Here is a 22,133-nt window from a genome sequence, read left to right as displayed (position 1 = left end):
TCAAGGTCCAGAATCATGTTTTTCTATTTTCTTGATGAAGACCGAAAGCGGTATGATAATCTGCTTAATTCTTTGCAGAGGCGTTTCTTTTGGATCTTGCTCGCCATGCTATTCCAGAATATATTATTGGATAATGAGATCTGCAAGTGTCCCTTCAGAGTGGGATGTTCAACTACTTCATTTTCTGGTTTGCCACACGTGGCACCCCACCAGACAGGAGGTCACGGCACACTATGGCAAGTAATGCACAGAAAGAACCCACAGCTCGGTCATGCATGTAGACAATACTGCAGGGCCATGCAAAGAGTGACCATAAAACACGTGGCTGTGCAGTGTGGGCAACAGCAGAAGGCAAGCTTTCATGCCCATGGGCTTTGTGGCGGTAGATGGGGAGGAAGTCCTCCAACACACCGCTCCGCAGAAATCAGTTCCTTTTACATCTGAGCAGGGGTCACGTCCTAAAATAAAAAAGTGGGGGGCCTCGAACACAGCAATTGAATGTGATGTCAGTAGAAATAAGCATATCAAGTGGGGGACGAGGGAATCGCATGGAAAAAAGTGGGGGGGTACAGGGGCGCCGTCCACCCACGTGTACCCTTGACTCGAGCCCTGCATCTGAGCAGCACAAGCTCGAGAGTCATTCCCGAAAGCAGGGGTTTGCTACCAATTCAAACCCCAAAATTACTGAAAGCCAATCACAGCCATCCAATGAGTGCACACTAGCCTCTCTGGCTCCAGAACAACCTGTTCCCCACATTACCCTCAGGTAGATCTTCATCTCCCTGCATTCCTCCAGCGCTCCATTGCGAATATGGACGATCTGTGTAAGGTGGGCTTGCCGCGACTTCAGGAAGAGGGCACGCTTCACGGCTCCTTTTTGCTTAAGGCGGTCCAGCTGCAGTGTCACGTTGAACCCTAGAGAGTGAAAAAGAGTTCCATTAATGGCACTCAAATGGAGGCTTCAAAATATTCCAGCTAAAAACACCTCTTGCAAATAGAGTAGGAGACCAGCTAGGTTGCTAATGCGCATCAAACCTGACCCACTGGTCTTCCTGCTAACCCACTGCTGGGTCTAACCGAGCTCTGCTAGAGCACCGGTCTCCGCCCCTACACCACACTGGCTAATGTAGTTCTGATGGCGACCACCATGCAACCACCCACCTCCACGCAGAATAACGCACCTATTGCATCTGGCACGTGCTTCCCGGAGGCATTCAGGCAGAAGCTCAAGCTGACGCTGTTTGGAAAAAAAAGGGCAGATTAAGCGGTTACAGTGAAAAAAGGCAGTAGTGCAAACTCACTAGCATGGAAAGACAACATGTCGATCCCAGCACAGGTATGTGCAGCAGTGGCCCTATGCTGCAAGTGGCCAGGTCAGCACGTGCATCCATGTGTGCACATGACTCAGTTGGAACGGATACACAAACAGACCAGGGGTCTGCCACCTGCAACTCTTCAGAAGTTTTGGACTACAGCTCCCAGGGTTCCTCCTCATTGGCTATGATGGCTAGGGCTGATGTGGGTGCAGTCCAAAACATATGGAGAGCTAAAGGTTTCAGACCAATGCACGGAGCACTATGCACATAAATGAAGTGTGCAGGAGAAGGAAGAGCAAGATCGGTATGTAGTAAATGGGCGCTTGAGCAAGCATTTGAATAAGTGATCAACGGGCCATTGAGTGTCGCCATGTAAGCATTTCAAGGAGAACCACCAAGCTGAGCCATCAACAATGGGGGAGGTGAAGCGAGGTGCCCGCAAAGTCGGATTCCAGAAATCGAGGCACTGTTAGTTATAGTCAAGAGCAATTTAAGAGAAAAGGGATATCCACAATGCAATATCCTACAGGGCCATTGCAGCCGCCGTAGAGTGTGAAGACCATGAAGTACAGTCGAATCCTAACCAATAAAAGACCTTCAGTCGGAGCCTTGAGTGAGATGTATAAGAGCTAACCGAGCCAATCATTTGGAGCCAAGACGGTAGGAGGGCCAAGAAGGTAGGAGGGCCTGGAGCCCAAGGAGCTTCAGAGGCCATAAGAGATGGGAGAGACTCCCTCTAATTCTCATTGAGTTACACGTTTGATTGCATCACCAAAGAGTGACTAACAATATTACAAAGTCTCCCTAAACATGTGGCAGCAAGGTATGCAACGCTCGCTCACTAGAGTGGACGATAAGTTGCACCCTGCACCTAGACATTCATGCACATTTGGCCAATGGTCCTCATGGGATCAACTTTGGAATCTTGATCCATGTAATGTCCTCCGCTAAAACCAGAGAGGTCCACTTTGATTGGGTTAGGCAGGTTTAGCTTGTACCGCCATTGCCCCACTTTGGCTTTTTCAGCGTTCACACTGCATGTCCCCGGGACGGGCCTTTCTTGCAACAGTTGCCAATAAAACTCGCCCGTGCTCAGTTATGCATGCAGGATACAAGTTTAGCTCAATGATGCCAGGGTAGCACGCAGGGGCTGGTGGGGAGAACACGTTGGAGAAGTGGACCCTACAGAGTCCGACAAGGCGCTCGTATCGGACACACGAGTGCAAGCATATGCGAGTGGAGCTTGGCGTGTTACAAGCTTTTGCATAGGGCAGATCTGTAATTTGTAGGATCATGTAGTGTTTTGCCCAGCATTACATTTCTGCAAGCAGCCGCGGATCTGGCACATCATAATCTGGGCGTGTGCTTCAAGGTGTTTACAAAAAGTGTGACCAATTGGGGGTGGGGGAGGGGGTACCATCATTTGCAATGTGCCTGAGACAGTGGTGCAGACTATTATAGGTTGCATGTGGAGCAGAAACAATGTTCAGCGCAGTGGCTGAGTTAAGGTGGGAGGCAGTATCACCCCCCCCCCCCACGCCCATACTGCCTTTGGTAAAGGGTATCAAGAGCTATTTTGTGGTTTGTTCTCCAGCACAGACATGGTTCCTGCGCCAACTGCCAAGCCTGCCGCTGTGTGCATCTCCAGAGGGTGTGGGGCGTGTTCGTTTGCAGACGCTCCAGAGAAACAGCTGGCTTGCAGTTTTATGCATGGGAAAGTGGAAAGCCAATTTATCAGTGCTTTTGCAGATGTACCTTCATGCTGCCACTGCAGGTTGCCAGATTTGAAGGCGGCACAAAGTAGAAGTTCTACATAGCCGTGCCCTCATGAAGCATGGCACCATCAGATGGTGGGAAAATGAGGTTTTGCTCTGGCAGGTAGCAGACTACCTTGAAATGTAGTAACACCAAGTACATAACCCATATGGGCCTTGGGTGGGGATGGCATAGCGCCTTGATGCAGATTCAGTAATATAGTCGACGTTGGGTGACCTGAAGGCCAGGTGAGGGAGGAGAGGAAGAGGGCCAGTTGAGGGCGGGGGGGGAAACGGGGCGGGGAGGGCAGAATGGAGAGGTGGGGGCGAATGATCATGTGAGTGAAAACAGAATAAGATTGGGGCCGCTGTATCTAGCCCCTCCTGCTAAGCAAATGCACACACATGGGCAGTTTTAGAACATAGTCATTTGCCTTGGACTCGGAGGGTGACTATTATGGCGCCTGAACTTGTCGACAATAAAGGAAAGGTTGGACTCCGGCTTGAGGTTAAAGAATTATGCTTTGACTATTTAAGGGAAATGGGTTTCATGGACAGAGGAGAGTTACGATTAAGGGAAGGCTTTCCTTTTTCTTTATTCAATTCAGAGGCATCTTTGCCCAAGATCACAAGGCAGCACTACAGTGCAATCCCATCACCTTCCAGGGCAGGTTGCCTTCCACCACACTAGTTCAGAGGTCTGTAACCTGCAACTCTAGATATTTTGGAGTACAACTCCTATAATCCTTCACTATGGACTGCTGGTTGGAGTTGATGAGTTGCAGTTCAAAATATCTGGGGAGCCAAAGGTTGCAGACCTCTGAATTAGCAAATCACATTCACCGGGATTCAGTGTTATGGCACTAGACTAAGTTTAAGGGTTGCTCAATATGCACCGATTAACTCGGAGCCCTCATCTAAATCGATAATCATTCTAACCAGTTGGTCACACAGACAACTTTTCTGATGGGCCACCCAGGCCTGTGATGCTCCGCCCCCAAGTTTAAGGGACTAAATCAGAGAACCCAACAACGGCTGGGTGACACCAGTCCCATCTGGAGTAGCCCAACAGGTCAATCATTATTGCCATTAACGCTCTGGTTTGAATGGCGTGGATCAGAAGAATAAATGTGTATAGTATGTTGTTTTCTATGTTAAAAAAAAAAAAAAAAAAAAAAATCGGGTGAAAGCAATGAAAATGGTAGGCATCGGTGAGCGGCACCGGCAGTCAGCATGGAACGCAGGGTATACAGATTCCATACAAACCGATAATCTGCAACAAATCCCCCCCCCCCCTCCTTCCCGAGTGCTGATTGCCTGTTTATCCTGAAATAGATCTGTTCCTTAGTTTGGAGGAAACCAATCATGCTAAAAAAAAAAAAATATATTCTTTTAAGTACTTGTAATATACATTGCCTAAGACAGATGTGAATACATTAAACAATGTATTTTGTTGCACTTCCATGCAATCAATTCCCCTTTGTGGTCTTTTTTTTTTGCTTTTAAGATCGCAGTATTGTTCACACAGAGTGAAAGATGCATTGCCCCAAGCAATTTGCTTTTTGTTGGATTGCACATTTTGCTTGCTGCCATCTTTTAATGGTTCTATGAATGTTTCCTGCATTATTTTTGACGAAAGGCAACTGTCAAAATCAGCCCAAAATAATTCAGCACTTTATTTTAGCCACAAACAGCAGTGGACAACGTCCTGCATCCCCCAATTTTATCCCCCAGCTGCACCCACTATATATACACACCTTACCCCAAATGCTGCAAAAGCGTATTCAGCAAAGTTGCCATTTGGCAAAAGTGTTGTATACTGATACATAGGATGTCCTTGCAAAGAAAACGTAAATAAACATGCGCATGCCCAATAACATTGGAAATATTGTGAAAAAGACTTTAGGAGTACAATCATTTCCGAGGCCGGACTTCACCTCTAAAGACAATGGGGTAGATAATATTTTATTTCAGCTACTGTTCGACAGTACAAAAAGGAGAAGGCTGGAAACCAAACAAGAATTATGCTTGATCTGAACGATCGGCCCAACACTCAAGTGCATTTATTTCCAAGTAATACATCGGGCCACAGAATGTGTATTGAAATCACAGGAGTGTTATGGCTGAAGTCTCAAGCACTTACATTATGGGATTCACACAAGAACCCAACCTGGGTCCACAAAACACAAATTCTCGCAAGTCTGAAGCTTAAAGAGAACTAGATTTCTCAACATGTCCTATTTGGAAATGTATTTGTGATTTGTATTCAATGACTATCTTCACTCTGCATTTTGAGTACATAATGAAGTAAAACATAAGGCTTATAGTAACCTTATATATAAGGCACCATTATATAAATAGAGTGACGACATTTGCAAAAAGTTTCATTCGACCCAAACTAAGGTGAAATGGAAAGTCATAAAGTTAACATTTAAAACCCTATTTAGATACTTCTTAGTCGGAATCATTGTAATTAAAAGGACCTGCCCGAGACTTGAGACTGAAGGGGAGTTCAAAACGGTCAGCTTTTTTTCATTGCAACCCCCTTTTCATATATATATTATATAGTAAAGTGCTTTAAATAAAAAGGTTTTCAGGTGTTGAAGTAATGGTACAATCAAGATGGATTGAAACTAGTTATCTACTGTGCAGAATACAGTTTAAGGATATAGCCCCATAAACCCACTTCCAGATACCAGCTGTTTGGGCTCTCGGCTTCAAAGGGCTTGTCATAATTCAAACTCCAGGCCTTAAAAGAACTCCATTAGCCCAGATCAAGGGAAAGGTTATTGAATCCTATACATAGCAAGAACACATTCTGCCCCTACACACATTGATAGCATACAGAAGGTGTCTATAAAGGTGTCACCACCGGTGCAACCTGCAGGAAAAAGTCAGCAACTCTGTACTAGCAACAGGAATGGAAAGTAAAATGAGGAAAATGTTAAATCAAATAATTCATTCATTAAAATAATCAGATCGATACAAAATGTTTACATTTCGTAGCATGGAGCAATACCTACCAAAATGTTATTTAAACAAAAAATGAAAAATAATTTAAAAAAAAGTAGATCATGCCATGTTAAGAATAAGCAAAACACAGCAACAGAAAAGCTCCTCCAAATTTGATCACTGCATGATTATTCAAGTGTCTAATTGTGTACATCCATTTAGATTACAGTGATATAGGTTAATCTAGCAATCAATAAAATAAGGTCTGTAAACTGAAAGGGCATATCTTAAATAGAAATGATTCACCCCATCCTCGTCTATGTCATGGGACTAAGAAAACCACACCTTAGAAACATGGGGAGATGAACATTGAGGAATTTTTAAATGAACTGTAGATGGTAGAGCAATGCGGATACTATTTGAAATATCAACTCCAAGCAGTTTGTGAGAAGGAAGACCGGTCTAGGTATGGAAATTGGTTTCCTGAAAATACGGTTTGCAGGAGGAATGATTCTAGGCCGACTAGTCCTCAGTTGATTCGCCAAAATAGGAAGTCACTTTTCAGAAGGTAAACACAAATCCACCCCAAACCTTTCATATAGATCAGGGTTCTATATCTTTTGGCTCTCCAGATGTTTTTGACTACATGTACCATTAGCCCCAGCCAGCAAAGTCAACCGTGAACTATCAAGGGAATTTTAGCACAAAACATCTGGAGAGCTGCAATTTGCAGACCGCTGACAGATTGGCCAGGGTAAATCTAGGAAGATTAAAGGGCAGGGAGGAATCCAGGGGGTGAAATGTGTTCTTCTAGCTACATTTAACACAAAGTGAGAGGTTATTTATTTAAAGCCCAAAGTACTTTGTATTGAGAAACATTTAAAACTGAAAGCATGTCGGTGCCATAGTACTATTTAAAAATGAGCGGCTTAAGCCAGTGTAGTTATTTTGGATCATCATTTGAGTCATGACAAACTAGTGTCAGATATTATGCATCAATGCAGCTGGGGCAGGCCATAGTCCTGGATTTAATGTTTGCACAAAAACCTGTGCATGCATACATAGGTGGCAGTGGCACATGCAAATACATTGACGAGTACAAACACACAAGTGAATTTAAAGCTGCGTACTTTGCTGTATTCAAAGCCACACACTTACACAAGTATAGACTAGAAGTAATCATGCTCAGTGAAAGTTGCACACATCCTGAGAAAGCTGCACCCTTGTAGTTTGAGAACACAGTGTGCACGTCAGTTCAGAATAGGGTAAACCACTCGTGGAGAGTATTCATTCTAATTCAAACATGCAGGAGCCAAATTAGGGCAACCATAGTCTACATTAAATGACCTGCACACAGGCAATACTTTTTATACCCCACACCTGCGCTGGAGAGTTGGTTGATTGTAAATTACTTAAGCTCTTTCTCATGTGTGAACCCAGAGCTAGGATTGTTACCAGGTAAGTCCCTGTGACTCCCGTCTTGCTCTTGGGAACTTAACCTGTGGACTGAGCCCCTCTTTGCAGCCTTCGCTGCCAGGTCGGCAGCCCCTTTTCCTCTCTCCCTACCCAATTCCCACCCTCACTCGCTGTGACCGGCCTCCTCAGTGGGGAAGATTCAGTTAATGTTAACCAAACACGAAAACTTTGGCTCTGTGCTGTGTTAAGCCAGAGCTGGGGATTGTTAACCAGGTGAGGCACCGACTCATCTTGCTCTTGGAAACTTTGCCAGAGGATTTGAGCCCCTCTCTGCAGCCTTTGCTGTCAGATTGGTAACCCCTTCCAACCCCGCCCTCCATCACTGACTGGACTCAATGGGGAAACACCACTTGACTGGTAAAGTTAGGACAGCCTTGCCGGGGAAGCCACCAGCGAAGAGCCACAAGGCAAAGGGCAGCTTCATTCTAAGCAGCTCCACTACGTGTTTGCATGGGACGCTTGACGCAGACAACCTACAGTGACTGATAAGGTACGTATGGTGTGGGCGGGGAGTACCGCCATTACTATACTCCAGTAAAAAAACACCACTCTTATTACCTAATATCATATACCTTCATTCATTTAGCCCAATTGAGTAAGTTAAGTCATACCTTGCTCTTAGGCAGTGATAGTCAGGAAAGTTGGTATGGGCAGGGACCACAGCCTTTATGGTGCTCCGGAGGACTGTCGCCTTTATACAACTACTATTATGAACTGTGCACCATAGTTAGACAATGTGTTTAACTACTCTGCAACCTATAGTTAGGCAATGGATTGAGGGAGGTGGGAAATGTACCACAATTAAATGACATTTTGGGGGTAGGAAATGTACCATACTGGGATGGAGTTTTGGGGGTGGGAGGTGTGGCAATGCGTGGGAACTCTCCATTCTGCATATGCTCGGGCTCTGAACTAGAGGGCAACCGTGCCTCTGCTGCGCCTTGGGCGATTTTGCAGCACCCAATACAAAACCATATCATACGCGGTCACACCTCAGTGCCACGTGACGACTGGGAACTGGCACATACCAATATTTGTGGCACAGGCTAATATTCATAATTCTATCTAGATGTGATGCAGGCTAATATTCAACAATCCAGTCTAGATGTGATTCAAGTTAATATTCACAATTCTATATAAATCTGGCTCAGGCTAATCTTCACAATTCTCTAATATTCAATCCTCTCTAGATGTGACACAGGCTAAACAATCCTGTCTAGATGTGATGAAAGCTAATATTCACAATCCTGTCTAGATACAATGCAAACTAATATTCACAGTTCTTCTGGAGCGGGTAGCACAATTCGGATACCGTTCATCTAGATGTCTAGGCAATAGATTTGACAGCGTATTGGAAATATTTGGGGTTAACATTTTACAAATGGAGATTAGTACATCATGCAGGTTTCAAGCTAATGGTGATGGGGAAGATATGGTAGGAGAGATGTGGGCCAGTTAAGTGGGGTGCAGTGATTGTTGTGCCCCCTCTCTCCACCACACTGCTATCTGGCACAATCAGGCTAAATGTGAACTGCTATCTGGAAATGTAGAATAGAAATGTCTAAAATGCAATGCGTCTATTAGAGTATCATACATACTAATTCAGAGTAGAATTGAGAGTGAATGCCTGACTACCAATCGGGGCCTGCGGGTGCGGCCATGTTATTATGGTTAAGTTGCTCAATTTGCAGAAAGAACACTTTGTGCAGCTTATAACTTTGGCGCCATACTACGAATCCTCACCAAACTTTGCAAAAACAAGTATATGGCCACCTGGGAATGATTTTGCCAAGTTTGGTGCAGTTCCACCCGTGAAGGGTGGGGGGGGGGAGCGGGGAGCAAAGATATAGGGAGGCTCCTGACATTTTTGAAATCCTCAGACACAATGGGAAAAAAAAAACTGCTTGCACCTACATCCCAAACTGCTGGATGGATTTGCACCAAACATTCGTGAGGAGCGGCGACTATCACAAAATCATGCTTTTGCAAATTTGGTTCAAATCCATACACTAGTATTTTTTAAAAATTGCCAAAAAGTATGTCAAAAGTAGGTAAAAAATAAATTGGTGATATCCGGCTCCGGTCCACGGATTTCCTGATTCGGAGTCGGTAGACGCCTCCAAACCAATCAAAGAGCAGTGCAACATTCCGGACATCATATGCACCCACTGACTGTCAATTAAAAACGTGGGGTATGGCAAAACCTTTGAATCGGACACGTGGTGTATTTGCGATCTGCGCGTAGTCCACGGATATCACGGGAAAAACATTCAAATACATAGCAATGCATTTGTTAAAATCTTTGGAGAGGCGAGGGGTGATGGGAATGGGATATGGCCATAAAAAAAAAGAAAACAAAAATTGCGGGTTTATTCATCACGGAGGTCCACCAACATCTCAGATGTTCAGGGATATCCATGTGTATTTCTGCATTACAGGGTTGGTGAAAAGCAGTTTTTGGGTGGCTTATAACTTTGATGCCACTTAATGAAACTGCATGACATTTTGTAATATCTGACCCTGAATGGTTCTGCAAAGGTGCTGTTTCATCAAGAGAGGGGGGGGTCCCAAAATATTTCGAAAACTTAATTTGGTGCCATTTGACAAATCTGTACAAAAGTTTGGAAAAATATTTTAGACCCACATTTAAATGTTTTTGCAAATTTTAATGACATTTTGTCAAGAGGGGGCACAATTAGAGGGGGGTCTCAACATTTTTAAATGGCTTATAACTTTGTTGCGGTTTGATGAATCTGCACAAAAGGTTTTCAAAAAGATTATAGACCTAACTATAATGTTGGTGCAAAGTCTAAATGGATTTTGTCAAGTGAGGGCCAATTTTTTGATGTACATTGACACTTTTCAAAAATTAAAAAATGGATGGGTTTGCAGCAAACTCGTGCAAGGAGCATTGGCAAGGGCCCAAAAGCATGGTTTAGCAAATGTGTCACCTTTTTATTTTTTGAAAAGTGAAATAATGTAGGTACAAAAAATTATAATATACCTTGGTGACGTAGGTATAGCCTGTGGCCATGGGCAGTGGTGAGATTATCCGGGTCATGGCCAAAGGGCAGGAGCCAGACAATCTAGCTACTGGCCATGACCACAAGGCACCAGCAATGGGGTTAAAGTGGGCATGGCCACCAGGGACCGGCAATGGGTTAATGTTTTTGGAAATTGGGATAGGTTTGAATTGGAAAACAAATTCTGCTTGTTGCTACATCCTGGAGTGCTGAACTTGATTGCAGAAACCATTCACAAGGAGCATCAGCAAGGACTTCAGAGAATGGTTTTGCAAATCTGTCCTGTGTTTAACTTTTTTTAAAGTCTTAAAAAACAACAAGTACAAACAAATGTTATATAACCTTGGTGCCTGGGCAATGGGCTGGTCCCTGAGCAAGTACATATGTGTACTCTGATTTGCTTATTGGGGTGTGTGGCATGGCCGAAGTCCTAGGTTTGAATGGGAAAACATTCTGCTTGCAGCTACAGCCTGAAGTACTGGACTGGATTACAGCAAACCTGCGCGAGGAGCATCAGCAAGGACCTGAAAGCATCTGCTTTTGCATCTGTCCTGCGTTTCACTTTTTTGAAAGTGTCAAAAAGGAAGTAAAAAAAATAAATAATGATAATAATAAAATGGTGATATAACTTTGCTGCACAGGCAGTGGGCCTGGCCCTCAGCAATGACAAATGTCTACTCTGATTTGCCTAGTAGGGAATGCAGCATGGCTGAAGACCATGCCCCATGGATTGTGGAGACTGGCCATGGCTGCAAGCCAAGAACACTGGCCATTTGCCACATTATGCGGGTATAGTGGAAACTGAACCAGGATGAAAGGTAAGTGCAGTGGATAACAGGGTGGTTTTATGTGGCTGGGGTCATGCCCTGGGCAATTCAACCATTAATTACATCCCCAGTATGTGCTGCTGACAATGACGCACATCAGTGTGAGTTGCAATAAATATGTTTTTTAAAGGAGGTTTACAGTTCTTTGATATACGTTAAAAGGAATTACTAATAAGGAATTACTAATAACATGTAGACTGATTTATCATGAAACATTTTCACTCAAAAACCAATGCTTTGTGAAAGGGACGTTATGGTTACAAGTAAAAATGAAAACGCCAGAAATGCACCAGTTATGGTAAGCTAAGCAACTTTGCATAACTCGCGCCACCACAGTGCACTGCTAAGTATAACACCCAGGACATTAAAAGTGACATGACAAAAAAAGGACAACCACATTTTTAAGGCTTCAAGAGTAAAAGACCCTCACAATGCTGGTTTTCCGATCAAAAAATAAATAAAAACCTAATCAGTCAATGTAAATTGTTCTTTTTCTCTGGAGACCTTTAAAAGAGGTCTTTTCACATAGTACCAATATTTTTCCTCTAATAAGTAGAGTCTAGATAGGCTGGAGGGCGCATGCAGGACTTTAATATACCTTTTCTCAGCAGCACTTATCTGCATCTTTTCTTTCTACTGAGTGGCAGCATATTGGTTAATACATTGCTAAAAATGGCTGAACATGTTTTATGAAGCCATGCTTTGGTGGTCCACGGTCCTTTTAGTCTACTTTCATCCAGGCAGGGTTAGGATGAGGCCATCGATGCGCATCCTCCGCAGGCACTGTGCTCTGCCTGGCAAGTAGCCTTTGGCATGCAAGGAACTGGGTTGGACTGGGTATGGTGTTGCCGATTGCCCCCATTGGTGCGGAAAAAAGCAACAGCTGATCCTCCTGGCCATGCAGGGCTCGCTCTCACCGTATTGTACATTTCTCCTTCCAGGTGATTGTCGAGGCCCATAGACCCTTCCAGGCCTTCAATTATTTTAATTCTACCATTCCTGGCATCCCCCAGGGCCGTAAACCACCCCTGTTTCCTGCCTCCCCCACCCGCCTTTCCTTCTGTGTATCCTGCTCCTACCGCCTCCCAACCCGCCCTCCGGCACCCGATTGGCTCTCCATCTGGGACATAACTAACCCTGCCAGGGCAGCCAACAGACACCAACAAAACTGTAAGTGTGGCATGGGTGGGGTGTAGAACAATTACTCTACTCCAGAAAGCCCTCGCCACTCTACCGTACCTCTCCATAATGTACACTGCCATAGAATTACAACATGGATACTTAGAGACTTGTGACCACCAGCCTAAATCCATTCTTGGCCGGACTGTAAATCTTGCATTACGCATTAACATACTAGCCAATGTTAACTAGGGCCACACATATAGAGACAAGTGATGATTAGCCTGTGTCGCCTTTAAGGTGTACTGAGATTAGCATGTACCACATCTAGATGGAGTTCTTAACTTTAGCTTGCGCCACTTCTGGATAGAAATGTGAATATGAGCATGTGCCACACCTAGATGGAATTATTAACCTTAGCCTGAGTCACATCTAGACAGGATCACAAATGTTAGCTTGTGCCACACTTGGATGTAATTCTTAACCTTAGCCGGCGTCTCATCTAGATAGAAATGTGAATATTAGAACACTTAAATGAAACTGTGAATGATGACTAGTGCAACACCTGAATAGAATCGTGATCACTAGCCTGCCTCACATCTAGACAGAATATTGAAAATTAGCAAGCACCACACTCTGATGGAATAGTGAATGGTAGCAAGCGTCACACCTAGACAAAATTGCAAGGACAGCAATGCCAACTAACCAATCCACTAACAATTTCACCCCTCTGCATACACTTCTCAAACTCTGACCAAACACACCCACAAGCCTAAAACACAGTAATCTGCACAAACCTCACTACCATGCATTCTAGTCACACGATTGTAATCATTTTGATAGGTATGCAGCTTACTTTTATCCCCAATATGCATATGGTTTGCATAGTTTTTAAACATCACAGTAACAAATATTCACCCCACCCCCCCTCGGCTATTCAAAGCCACTGTGAACACAGCTGAGCTGCACCCAGAATTGCAGTTTCGACCAATGGGGCAAGACATAGGCGTTGCTAGGGAGGAGGCCTGAGGGAGCTATAGCCCCGGTTCTTTTGGTTGTAGCCCCGGATAGAAGCTCAGGGGCTACAACCAAAACGCTAGCTAGCCCAGAGTCCCGACAGTCCCTATATTAGCATAGCCCCCAATTGTTGAGACCTAGCAACATCCCTGGGCAAGAAGCGTAGGCTTTGCCTCTCGTGTTCCCAAACCATGTCACCTTGTCCGAGTGCAGCACAAGCGAACTACATACATGCAAAGAACAGGGGAGTAAATCCAAGTACAAATCCTTCACCATTGACGGTAATATCAATGCAGCAAAGGAGATAAAAACCCTAGGAGTCTACCTCGAATCATCGCTCTCCCTAACGAGGAAAGTAAACACCATAGCCTCAGCAGTGGCTTACACATCCAAACTGGTCAGATCTAGCAGACCCTTCATAACCACAGGCAACTGTCACACTTGCCAGAGTACTTTTCCTGTCAAGGATTGATTACTGCAACTCCCCATGCGGGATAGGACACCCGAAACAAACAAACTACAAATAGTTCAAATCAACACTATCAGAGCCGCCCTCAACATCACTAAAAATTAACACATTTAAAAATTAACACATCTCCTTGGTCAGATGTAACATCCAGGCTGCTGGAGGCCGTATCAAATTCAAAAACCTCTTACTAACACACAAAAGCCTATCCAATAGGGCTCTGATCTACTTCGCAAGACAAATATCAAACGGCCAGTCCAACAGACCCACCTGTTCAACCTACACAGGCCAACTTGCCATCCCTAGGTTTAGACGACAAAAAGCGGGTGGCTCCAGCTTCCCTGTGCTTGCGGCCTAACAACGGAACTCCATGCCTTTGAGAACAGACCCATCCTCTTCACCCAAGAGCATAACTATCCTAGGGTTTGATGCAGCTTAAGTAACTAATGGCTGAAACTCATGTAATTTCGTCTATAACTAATACAAGTAATTTCTGTAAACTGATTATGTATTGTCCGCATTCTACTTCCTACTCAAGTGACTGATAGCTATGTAACCTACCTCTACAACCTATTATCCTGCGAGATAATCATGCAATGACCGTAACCACCTCTGTAAGCAACCACTGTAACCAACCTCCTTAAGCGAAAGTGCATAGATGCCTCCGAGTTCTGTTCACTATACAAATGACTAAATGAAAATAAATGAGCACAAACACAGTCAGCAAAGCAAGGCTGGGAGTTAGAACTTCCAAATCCTCACTGTGGGCAAAGGCCTCACTGCATGGCTCAAACACACTGCATAAGACTAGGCCTGGCTCAACGCGCCTTCAACGCCTCCCAGCTACTGCACACATGTCAATCGCCCACGCCACTTCCCGCACAGCTACTCTTTCCAAGACTGGAAAGGAGGGACAGTCACAAGGAAAAAATAATAAACCCCCGAGAACCAGAGAAGAGGGCGTCTCCACATCCCACAATTGTTCATTCATACGGCCATGGGGCATACGGCCAACAGGGTCAGGGTTGCTTAGCAACCGATAAACTGCCCAATAAAAACAAGGAGACCATTTGAGTTAACTGCTAGCACCGCCCATGCGCAGATCTCTCTTAGCCATGCATTGCAAAGTAAAACTGTTTTTCTACATTTAGCACAACCATGTGCCCCCTACACGTTTCCATTACCTTTCCTCTTTAATGACTGGGCATGCCAACTGCTCTACGCTTTGTAGGCACTACGTAAATGCGGCATAGGCACTATATACAAGTGGGCACTATAAATGCGGCATAGGCACTATATAGAAGTCATAGATGCAAAGGGGTCAAATGACAACAAAAAGGCATTCATAAATCTGCTGCACATTAAGCATCAAGGCATCAAAAAACTACGAATTTCAGGTTTTCACAAGGCAGAAAGTTAGAGAAACACATTTAGTTAGTGTAGTGCTGCCATTGGAGCGGAAGACAAAAGGTCTGAATTCTTTATGGGATATAGAAGACTAAGAAGGGTTTGGGAACCCCACAAAACTGGGGCAAGAGGAGACGGATATTTTCTCAAGAGAAAAGGAGAAGCAACTGACTGAGTACCAGGGCCCAAACCAGGAAGATGGTAACCCAGGAGGGGACGACCCTGGGATTTTAGTTTTTTCTCATCCCTCCGTTCTATTCTTTTGAGCCATTCTGTATCAAGCCCCAATGGGGTCAGTTTAACATTGCAGTTTGGTCTCAGTTACTTCTTGGCCCATTGCAGTTATAGGGCAATTGTCAGTCCCATCATGATGCAAAGTGGCACATCGGTCTTAAGAGGAGCAATTGCTGAAAAACTCAAGCATGTAAAACCTTACAAGATTTTCTTCCAGGGTATAGAGCAGTACCTTCAAACTGGGGTGCTTGGGGACTCCAAATGATGTCTGGGAGGGTGCAAGGGGAGGGTTTAGACTATTTGTAATATAAAATGAATTAAGCATCTTAAATCTTATTACGTGGCTATGCTAGCATTTTGTTGCAGCTAGTCTAGCACTTTCTTACTATGGCTTGACATTTTGTACTGGGCGTCTCTGCTAAAGCCATCATAATTCTTAGCTTTAGCCTGCGTCGCATCTTGTGAATGTTGGCATGCACCACGCCTAAATGAAACGGAATGTTAACAAGTGCCACACTAAGATGTAATGGTCATCGCTGGCCTGCCTCACAGCTGGATAGGATATGGAGGATTAGCAGATGCCACACTCAGATGGAATACTGAATGATAGCAAGCATCACACCTAGACACACTTGCAAGGACAGCAATGCCAACCAACCAATCCACTAACAATTTCACGCCTCTGCATACACCTCTCAAACTCTTTCCAAAGAACTACTAGCCTAACACACAACAATCCGCACAAACTTCACTACACTGCAACAACAAACCAAACCACACACTCGCACAACAGCACATGACTACTGACCATAAAACACGATGCCCAGCAAACTGACCCACTGGCTGAGGCCGACAACAGCACATCACTGCTCTCTTGCAATTTTCCAGCTTATTCCCACTTACTCACCCCCCCTTCCCTTTTTTCAGAGCCACCAGAGCACCAGGGGACCACTCCAGTGGCGATAGTGCGCGGTACAAATATCCTTTAACATTAACTTAAGGGTATTTCCCTGGCTAGACAGAGCAGCCAGTCTAGCCTTTCCTTACTGTGGCATTGTATGTTTTTCTGGTCATCTATGATAAAGTAAGCATGAGAAGTGTTATTACGTTGTTCAATTGCCATTTTGGTGCAGCCAGTCTAGGTATGTTTTACTGTCACACAACTTTTACTGTGAATCATCAAGGCTACAGCAAACATGATAAGTGTAATTACTGGTGTAGCCAACATTCTTCAGCCAGTTATGACATGTTCTCCTACAGTGGCATTATATTTTTTTATAGCAAAGCGGTAAGATAGACTCTGCGGATTGAGTGCTCTCTGCTGCAATCTGTGTGTGCTCTGCAGGTCGCAGGTTCGAATCCCGGCAAGCCCAACTCAGCCTTTCATTCTTCCAAGGTTGCTGAATGAGTGCCATCTTCGGTTGGGAAAATGAGTATGTAAATATGTGCTATGCATAGCACTTTCGTGAAAGCGCTATATAAAAAACAAATCATCATGAATTAAAGATGAACGCTCCTGTGCACGGTTGGTGACTTGCATCTATTGGATATTTGGGTAGTGTATTATAGCAGCCACTGGCAATGAAGGGGTTCTACTCATCGTAAAACAATACCCAAAATGCAGCTATAATTGGCATAATATGGAATAACTGGCCATGCAATGCTGAAGTGATTATATATCAGTGCCTCGACCCATGTTGATTCTATCACCATCATATCAAGACCCCTCACTCCCATAACGGCTAATGGAGAGGTTACATAGCCTATCAGTTGGTCACACAGGGTGGGGAGGGGGTCTGTTAATTGGGCTGTTTCAATTAACAGGACCGGCTTCAAAGGAACTCGCTAAACATTTTATACAGAGAAAAAAAAAAAAAAAAAAAAACAGGGCCGTGGATATTACTTACCAGGACACCTGGATGTCGCTGGACAGCTGGCAGCTTTTTTCCTCTGGATTAAACATCATTGGGGAGACAGTGAGGGAGGCGCTGGCGAAGACTATGGGGCGGCCCCTGGAGACGGGGAAGGGGGTTGGAGGAAACATAGCATGGTTACTACCTCAAACACAAAAGCAACTTCAATATTTGAACAGGTACACGTTTACTCCACGCATGGAAAAGGTGCAGCAGAAATTGCAGGGAAGTCGCCCACGTATAGAGGGACGTAGGGATGGGTGAAATGACCAACTTTGCATTGCTGATGTAGTCGCCGATTTTAGCAAAATACCACCCACTCCATTTTGTTGGTAGAGAAAATACCAAATTTTGCAGGCGTGCAAATATTTCTCCAACTCTGAGGCAAGACACATTTCAGACTTCTACTTCAAGTCATGTACCAAAAGAAAGAAAAAGAAAAAAGTAGACTGCTGGCAGTAGAGAAATTTTGGTGAATATTTCCTCTTCAGCAGGATTTTCAATGAGCTGAGGCAGAGCTTTTAGCAGTCTACACAAAGTGCTTCCCACCTGGGGCTCCCCCACCTACCGCCAAACTCCTCCTTAGACCCCACCCTTGACTAGCCTCAAATACACCAACATCATTGGTCAGCCCATTTACACAAAGCTGCTTCGACTGATGCCTCTTTCCATCTCAGAATTGCTGTCACCTGCAGGCAGCCCTTTAACCCTGCTGCTCCTTGAGTGAAAGGGCTGCCTGCTGGGGGTTGGCTCCTCACTAAGAAACGGTAGAAGTTGGGCACCCCAGCTCTCCTTCCATTTCTTAGTGAGAGGACCGAATCCCCTCCAGCAGCCCTTTCTCTCAAGGAGCAGCAGGGCTAAAGGGCTACCTGTGGTGCTAGTCCCTCAGATTGCGAAACAGAAGGGGAGCTGTGGCCCACTACCTCGGATCGAAGCAACTGCCAGGCCCCTACACCCCAAAGGCAAGCAAGGGGACGGCCCCAAGTACAGGTGGGTGGGGTGCCCCACAGAGATGGCACAGTAGAGCACAAGAAGGGAAACTTCCCAGGGGCACAGAGTAGAGGAAGCTCCACAAGTGCGATGGTGGAGATGAGTTACACCAGATCTGGCCACTCCCCACCTGTTCCCAATCGTGAACGAAAGTATACACTGAGAAAGGTTCTGTAAACTGTTAGTAAAACACCAATGATCGTGTAGCTGCCACAAGAGTAGAATAGGTTGTGCAACAAGAAGGGCGAGAAGTAGTTTGCATTCATTGAAGTAGGGAAAAGGTTGCAGAATACCCAGACAGGTTTATACAAGTAGTATATATAAATGGGCAGGTAGGGAGAGGTTGCAGCATACACAGGTAGGGAATAATTAAATGGTGGCATGCAAAAGACATGAATAACATCAACATGGGGAGAAAGAGCAGAAGTACCACCTACTGGGACCAAACCCTGAAAGGCCTTGATTCTCAAATACTGCATCCGGACATAAAATTGCTGAACACAAAAGTTCCAGGCCTCACAAGGCTCAGACACTAGCTCACGCACCAAGGTCAGTGTGCCAAGAGGAGTTCTGCTTAGAAGTTGAAACCACAACATATAGCTTTTCCCAGGGAATACAGCATGCAATTATCAAAGTTAATTAGTTACAGTTGGTAGCAGTGATAAATAGATATATCCTTGAATGCCAGGTTCAAGTAGTTACCATGCCAATTGATGCCATAACAAATGAACATACAGCACCCCAAGCAGCCACTGAAGGAAAGCACAGACATGTTAGGACAGCAAAAAAAACAATAAATAGAAGAAAATTAGTGTGATCGAAACAACGGTCATTTATTGCAGGCCAAATTAAATACTGCACCTGTCACTTCGTACATCCAGACAGAGACGACATGCCTATTCCACAAACAGACTGGAGATAAGGCCTCAAGGGTGGGAACGAGAAGGGAGTAACTTATTTAAACGGGATCATTGTGGTTCGCCCATCTCTCCTTCCCCACCACATACCTTGGCACTACATAAAATTACCTGAGGCCAGATGAACAAAAAACCAACCAAAGCAAACCATGTTCTTCTTATCGACTGGTATGGTAGAGTGCCAACCAATGACGTTCGATTGAAATGTATCATTTGTAGAAGGATGCATCTAGGAGGAGTCATTAGTCATGAAAGAACCAATAGTAGGTCAATTTATAGATAACTGTATTTTCCATTTACCACTAACCAATTCAATAAGTGGGCAGACACTTATGAGAATTCCCCATTATAACGTCACTTTATTTTTTAACTTAAAAACCTGTTCCCAACGCCATTTTGAGATTGTCTTTTCTTTGCTCTCCCAGTGGCCGTTTGTATCTGAATGTAGCTGGGTTTTCTTGTGCACTTTGAGTTACTCAGTTATTGATTTTTTCTCTTATTGGTGTACTTGGGCCTATATTAACACAAGAGCTGTCTGGCAAACAGTACAGACGGAGGGCAGCACACGTCTGAGTGACCTTCACACACATCACAATCTGCACTGGTGACCACAAACACTGCCCCTTCACTGGTTGCACTTTTTGAAAAGGTTGGGGATGTAAGTGGCATCTTAAAGGGCAAATCTACCAAAAGGTTGCACCACAGAAAATCAAGAGCTTGACAGGGTTGGGTCCATTGGGGAAGACCACACATGCTCAGTAGCTTAATATCACTGTGGTTACTGGATACACATGAAACTCAGGGTCCGCTCCAAGTATCTGGCCAAAGGGACAAGGCATACTGGTCCAATGGAGCAGAGGCTCCGCAAGGAAAAGCGATTAACATTATAGGGACCACCCCTGCACGCATTAAAGGCAACCCTCTGTCAGTAGTATTGTTTAGGAGTTTTTTGGCGATAGCAGAAGTTGTTTTGAACAAAATCACTTCAGGTGGGACCAAAGCATGTCGGTAGTAATCTCATTACTGGATGTTTTACAAAAAAGAAGCCAGGACAGAAGAGTAACAAACCAATGGGAAGAGTGCATACTGGTTTGTACTGAAATGAATCCCATGGTATCATCACAGCTTCCATAGGGGGAGCCCCTTCCCATGAGGTCAGGCCGCTACCCTGTAGTCCGCCTAGGGGTGGTACTCAGCAGGTGGATCTCATGGGTGGGGAAACCCCTTGTGGGACCAGTGACGACCACATCGGGAGAATGAGATATCCCCGACAATCACCTGACTCTACACCCTCTTCCTACAACCTTAACTCCTTCCCTAATAAGGTCACGCGTTATTATCACCCTACATTTCAGCACTGGGACTATGAAGAGTACAACCGACCCAAGGGGGAGATCAAGGGTAGAAGTATTGACACAAAGAAGAACTCTGTTGACTTTGGAGAACATGCAGATTAAAGGTGCTGAGACAAGGAGGAGTTGCAGAGCCATGAAGAGTACTCCTAGAAACCATAATGAGCAGTCTAGTTGTTGTCGGCTGCTCAACGGTCAGTGTAGAGTAGAAAAGGAAGAGACTCAGGAAGCAGTGGTCTAGCCCTCCCTGGAGGAGTTGCAGGTGCCAGCACGGTGCAGGAAGTAAGCATACCAGGATGCCAAGAGGGGAGCTGGAAGGACCAGGGCCAGTCCAGAGTGGAAGGGCCAGAAGGCAAGCTAGCAGAGAGGCTCCCATTGTTCCTGGAGCCTGGATATCCTGTGAAGGGAAGACTGTGCTAGCCAGAAGAAGATTGAGACTGTAGTGTTCCCAGGCAGACCAGACTGAAATGCTCCCTAGAGGTAGGGGGAGCACTTGGGCTGGCTGGAAACTAAGAAAGGGCAGACAGCATCTTCATAGTCCCAATACCTGGCAGCCAAGTGAACCAGGTCTGTTCTGCAACAAGAGAAGCTTATGGGTCTGGTACCCACCAAACTAAAGCAACACTAGTTGGCTTGCTTGTGGCGGTACTTGAGAGGAAAGTGCCCCAAGTATCCGAAGGCCAAGAAGAGGATAGACCCACCCCTATGTGAGAGTAACACGAGTCATCTTCCTCATGGTGGTACTTCTGAATAAAGAGGCCTACATACCCAGACCCACTACACATGCCAACTTCTTCGTGGTGGTACTTGGGAGAAGAAGGCTCAAAGTACCCAAACATAAAGAAGAAGGGTCTGGGGCCCACTGCCAATGTGAAAAGCAGGAGGTCCAAGACCTCGAAGAGACTTTTCTTAAGGATCATAATTGGCAGGGAAGTGAACCAAGTTGGACCAAGCAGAAGAGAGAAGCAGAGGTCTGGGACCTATGAGAGACTTTACAATGGCAAGGAAAGCCCAGGGGAAGGGAGTAACTCCCTGCGTGTTGTGAAGTGTGTTAAGAAGTTTGGAGAAGGCCAGGGGAAGGGAGACATTGCTTTAAGAGTGAGTGCAGATAAACTTAAAGAAACCAGGGGAAAGGAGACATTCCTTATGGCATTGAGGACTTTGTGTTACACCCGAGAGCGTGGGAAAGGCCAGTGGCAGGGAGACATTCGACCTGGCATTAGGAACTTTGTTTTGCAATGTCTACAATCCTGCAGAAAGGTTTAGAAACCATCTTTTGTGTTAACAGTGAACTGTGCATTCTGGGACAGAATATCTCCAGAGTGAAAAGCCTCTGCCTGCTGCAGGGAGTCATTCATGCAGGCCAAGGA

General features: G+C 45.0%; 1 protein-coding gene across 1 annotated transcript in view; it reads right to left on the bottom strand.

The window, feature by feature from the left end:
• ITGA5 (integrin subunit alpha 5) overlaps positions 1–22,133 on the bottom strand; it is a 297,527-nt gene that overhangs the window by 76,732 nt on the left and 198,662 nt on the right. The window contains exons 15-17 of the mRNA XM_069653218.1: positions 17,499–17,603; positions 1,182–1,237; positions 761–915 (exon numbers count right to left, since the gene is read on the bottom strand). Coding sequence (XP_069509319.1) covers positions 761–915; positions 1,182–1,237; positions 17,499–17,603 — 316 coding nt within the window. The remainder of the gene's footprint in view (positions 1–760; positions 916–1,181; positions 1,238–17,498; positions 17,604–22,133) is intronic.

The sequence above is a fragment of the Ambystoma mexicanum genome, chromosome 3q (genome assembly GCF_040938575.1).
Source record: "Ambystoma mexicanum isolate Mex_15411 chromosome 3q, UKY_AmexF1_1, whole genome shotgun sequence".
Lineage (NCBI taxonomy): Eukaryota > Metazoa > Chordata > Amphibia > Caudata > Ambystomatidae > Ambystoma > Ambystoma mexicanum.
This window is presented reverse-complemented; position numbering and strand designations above follow the sequence as displayed.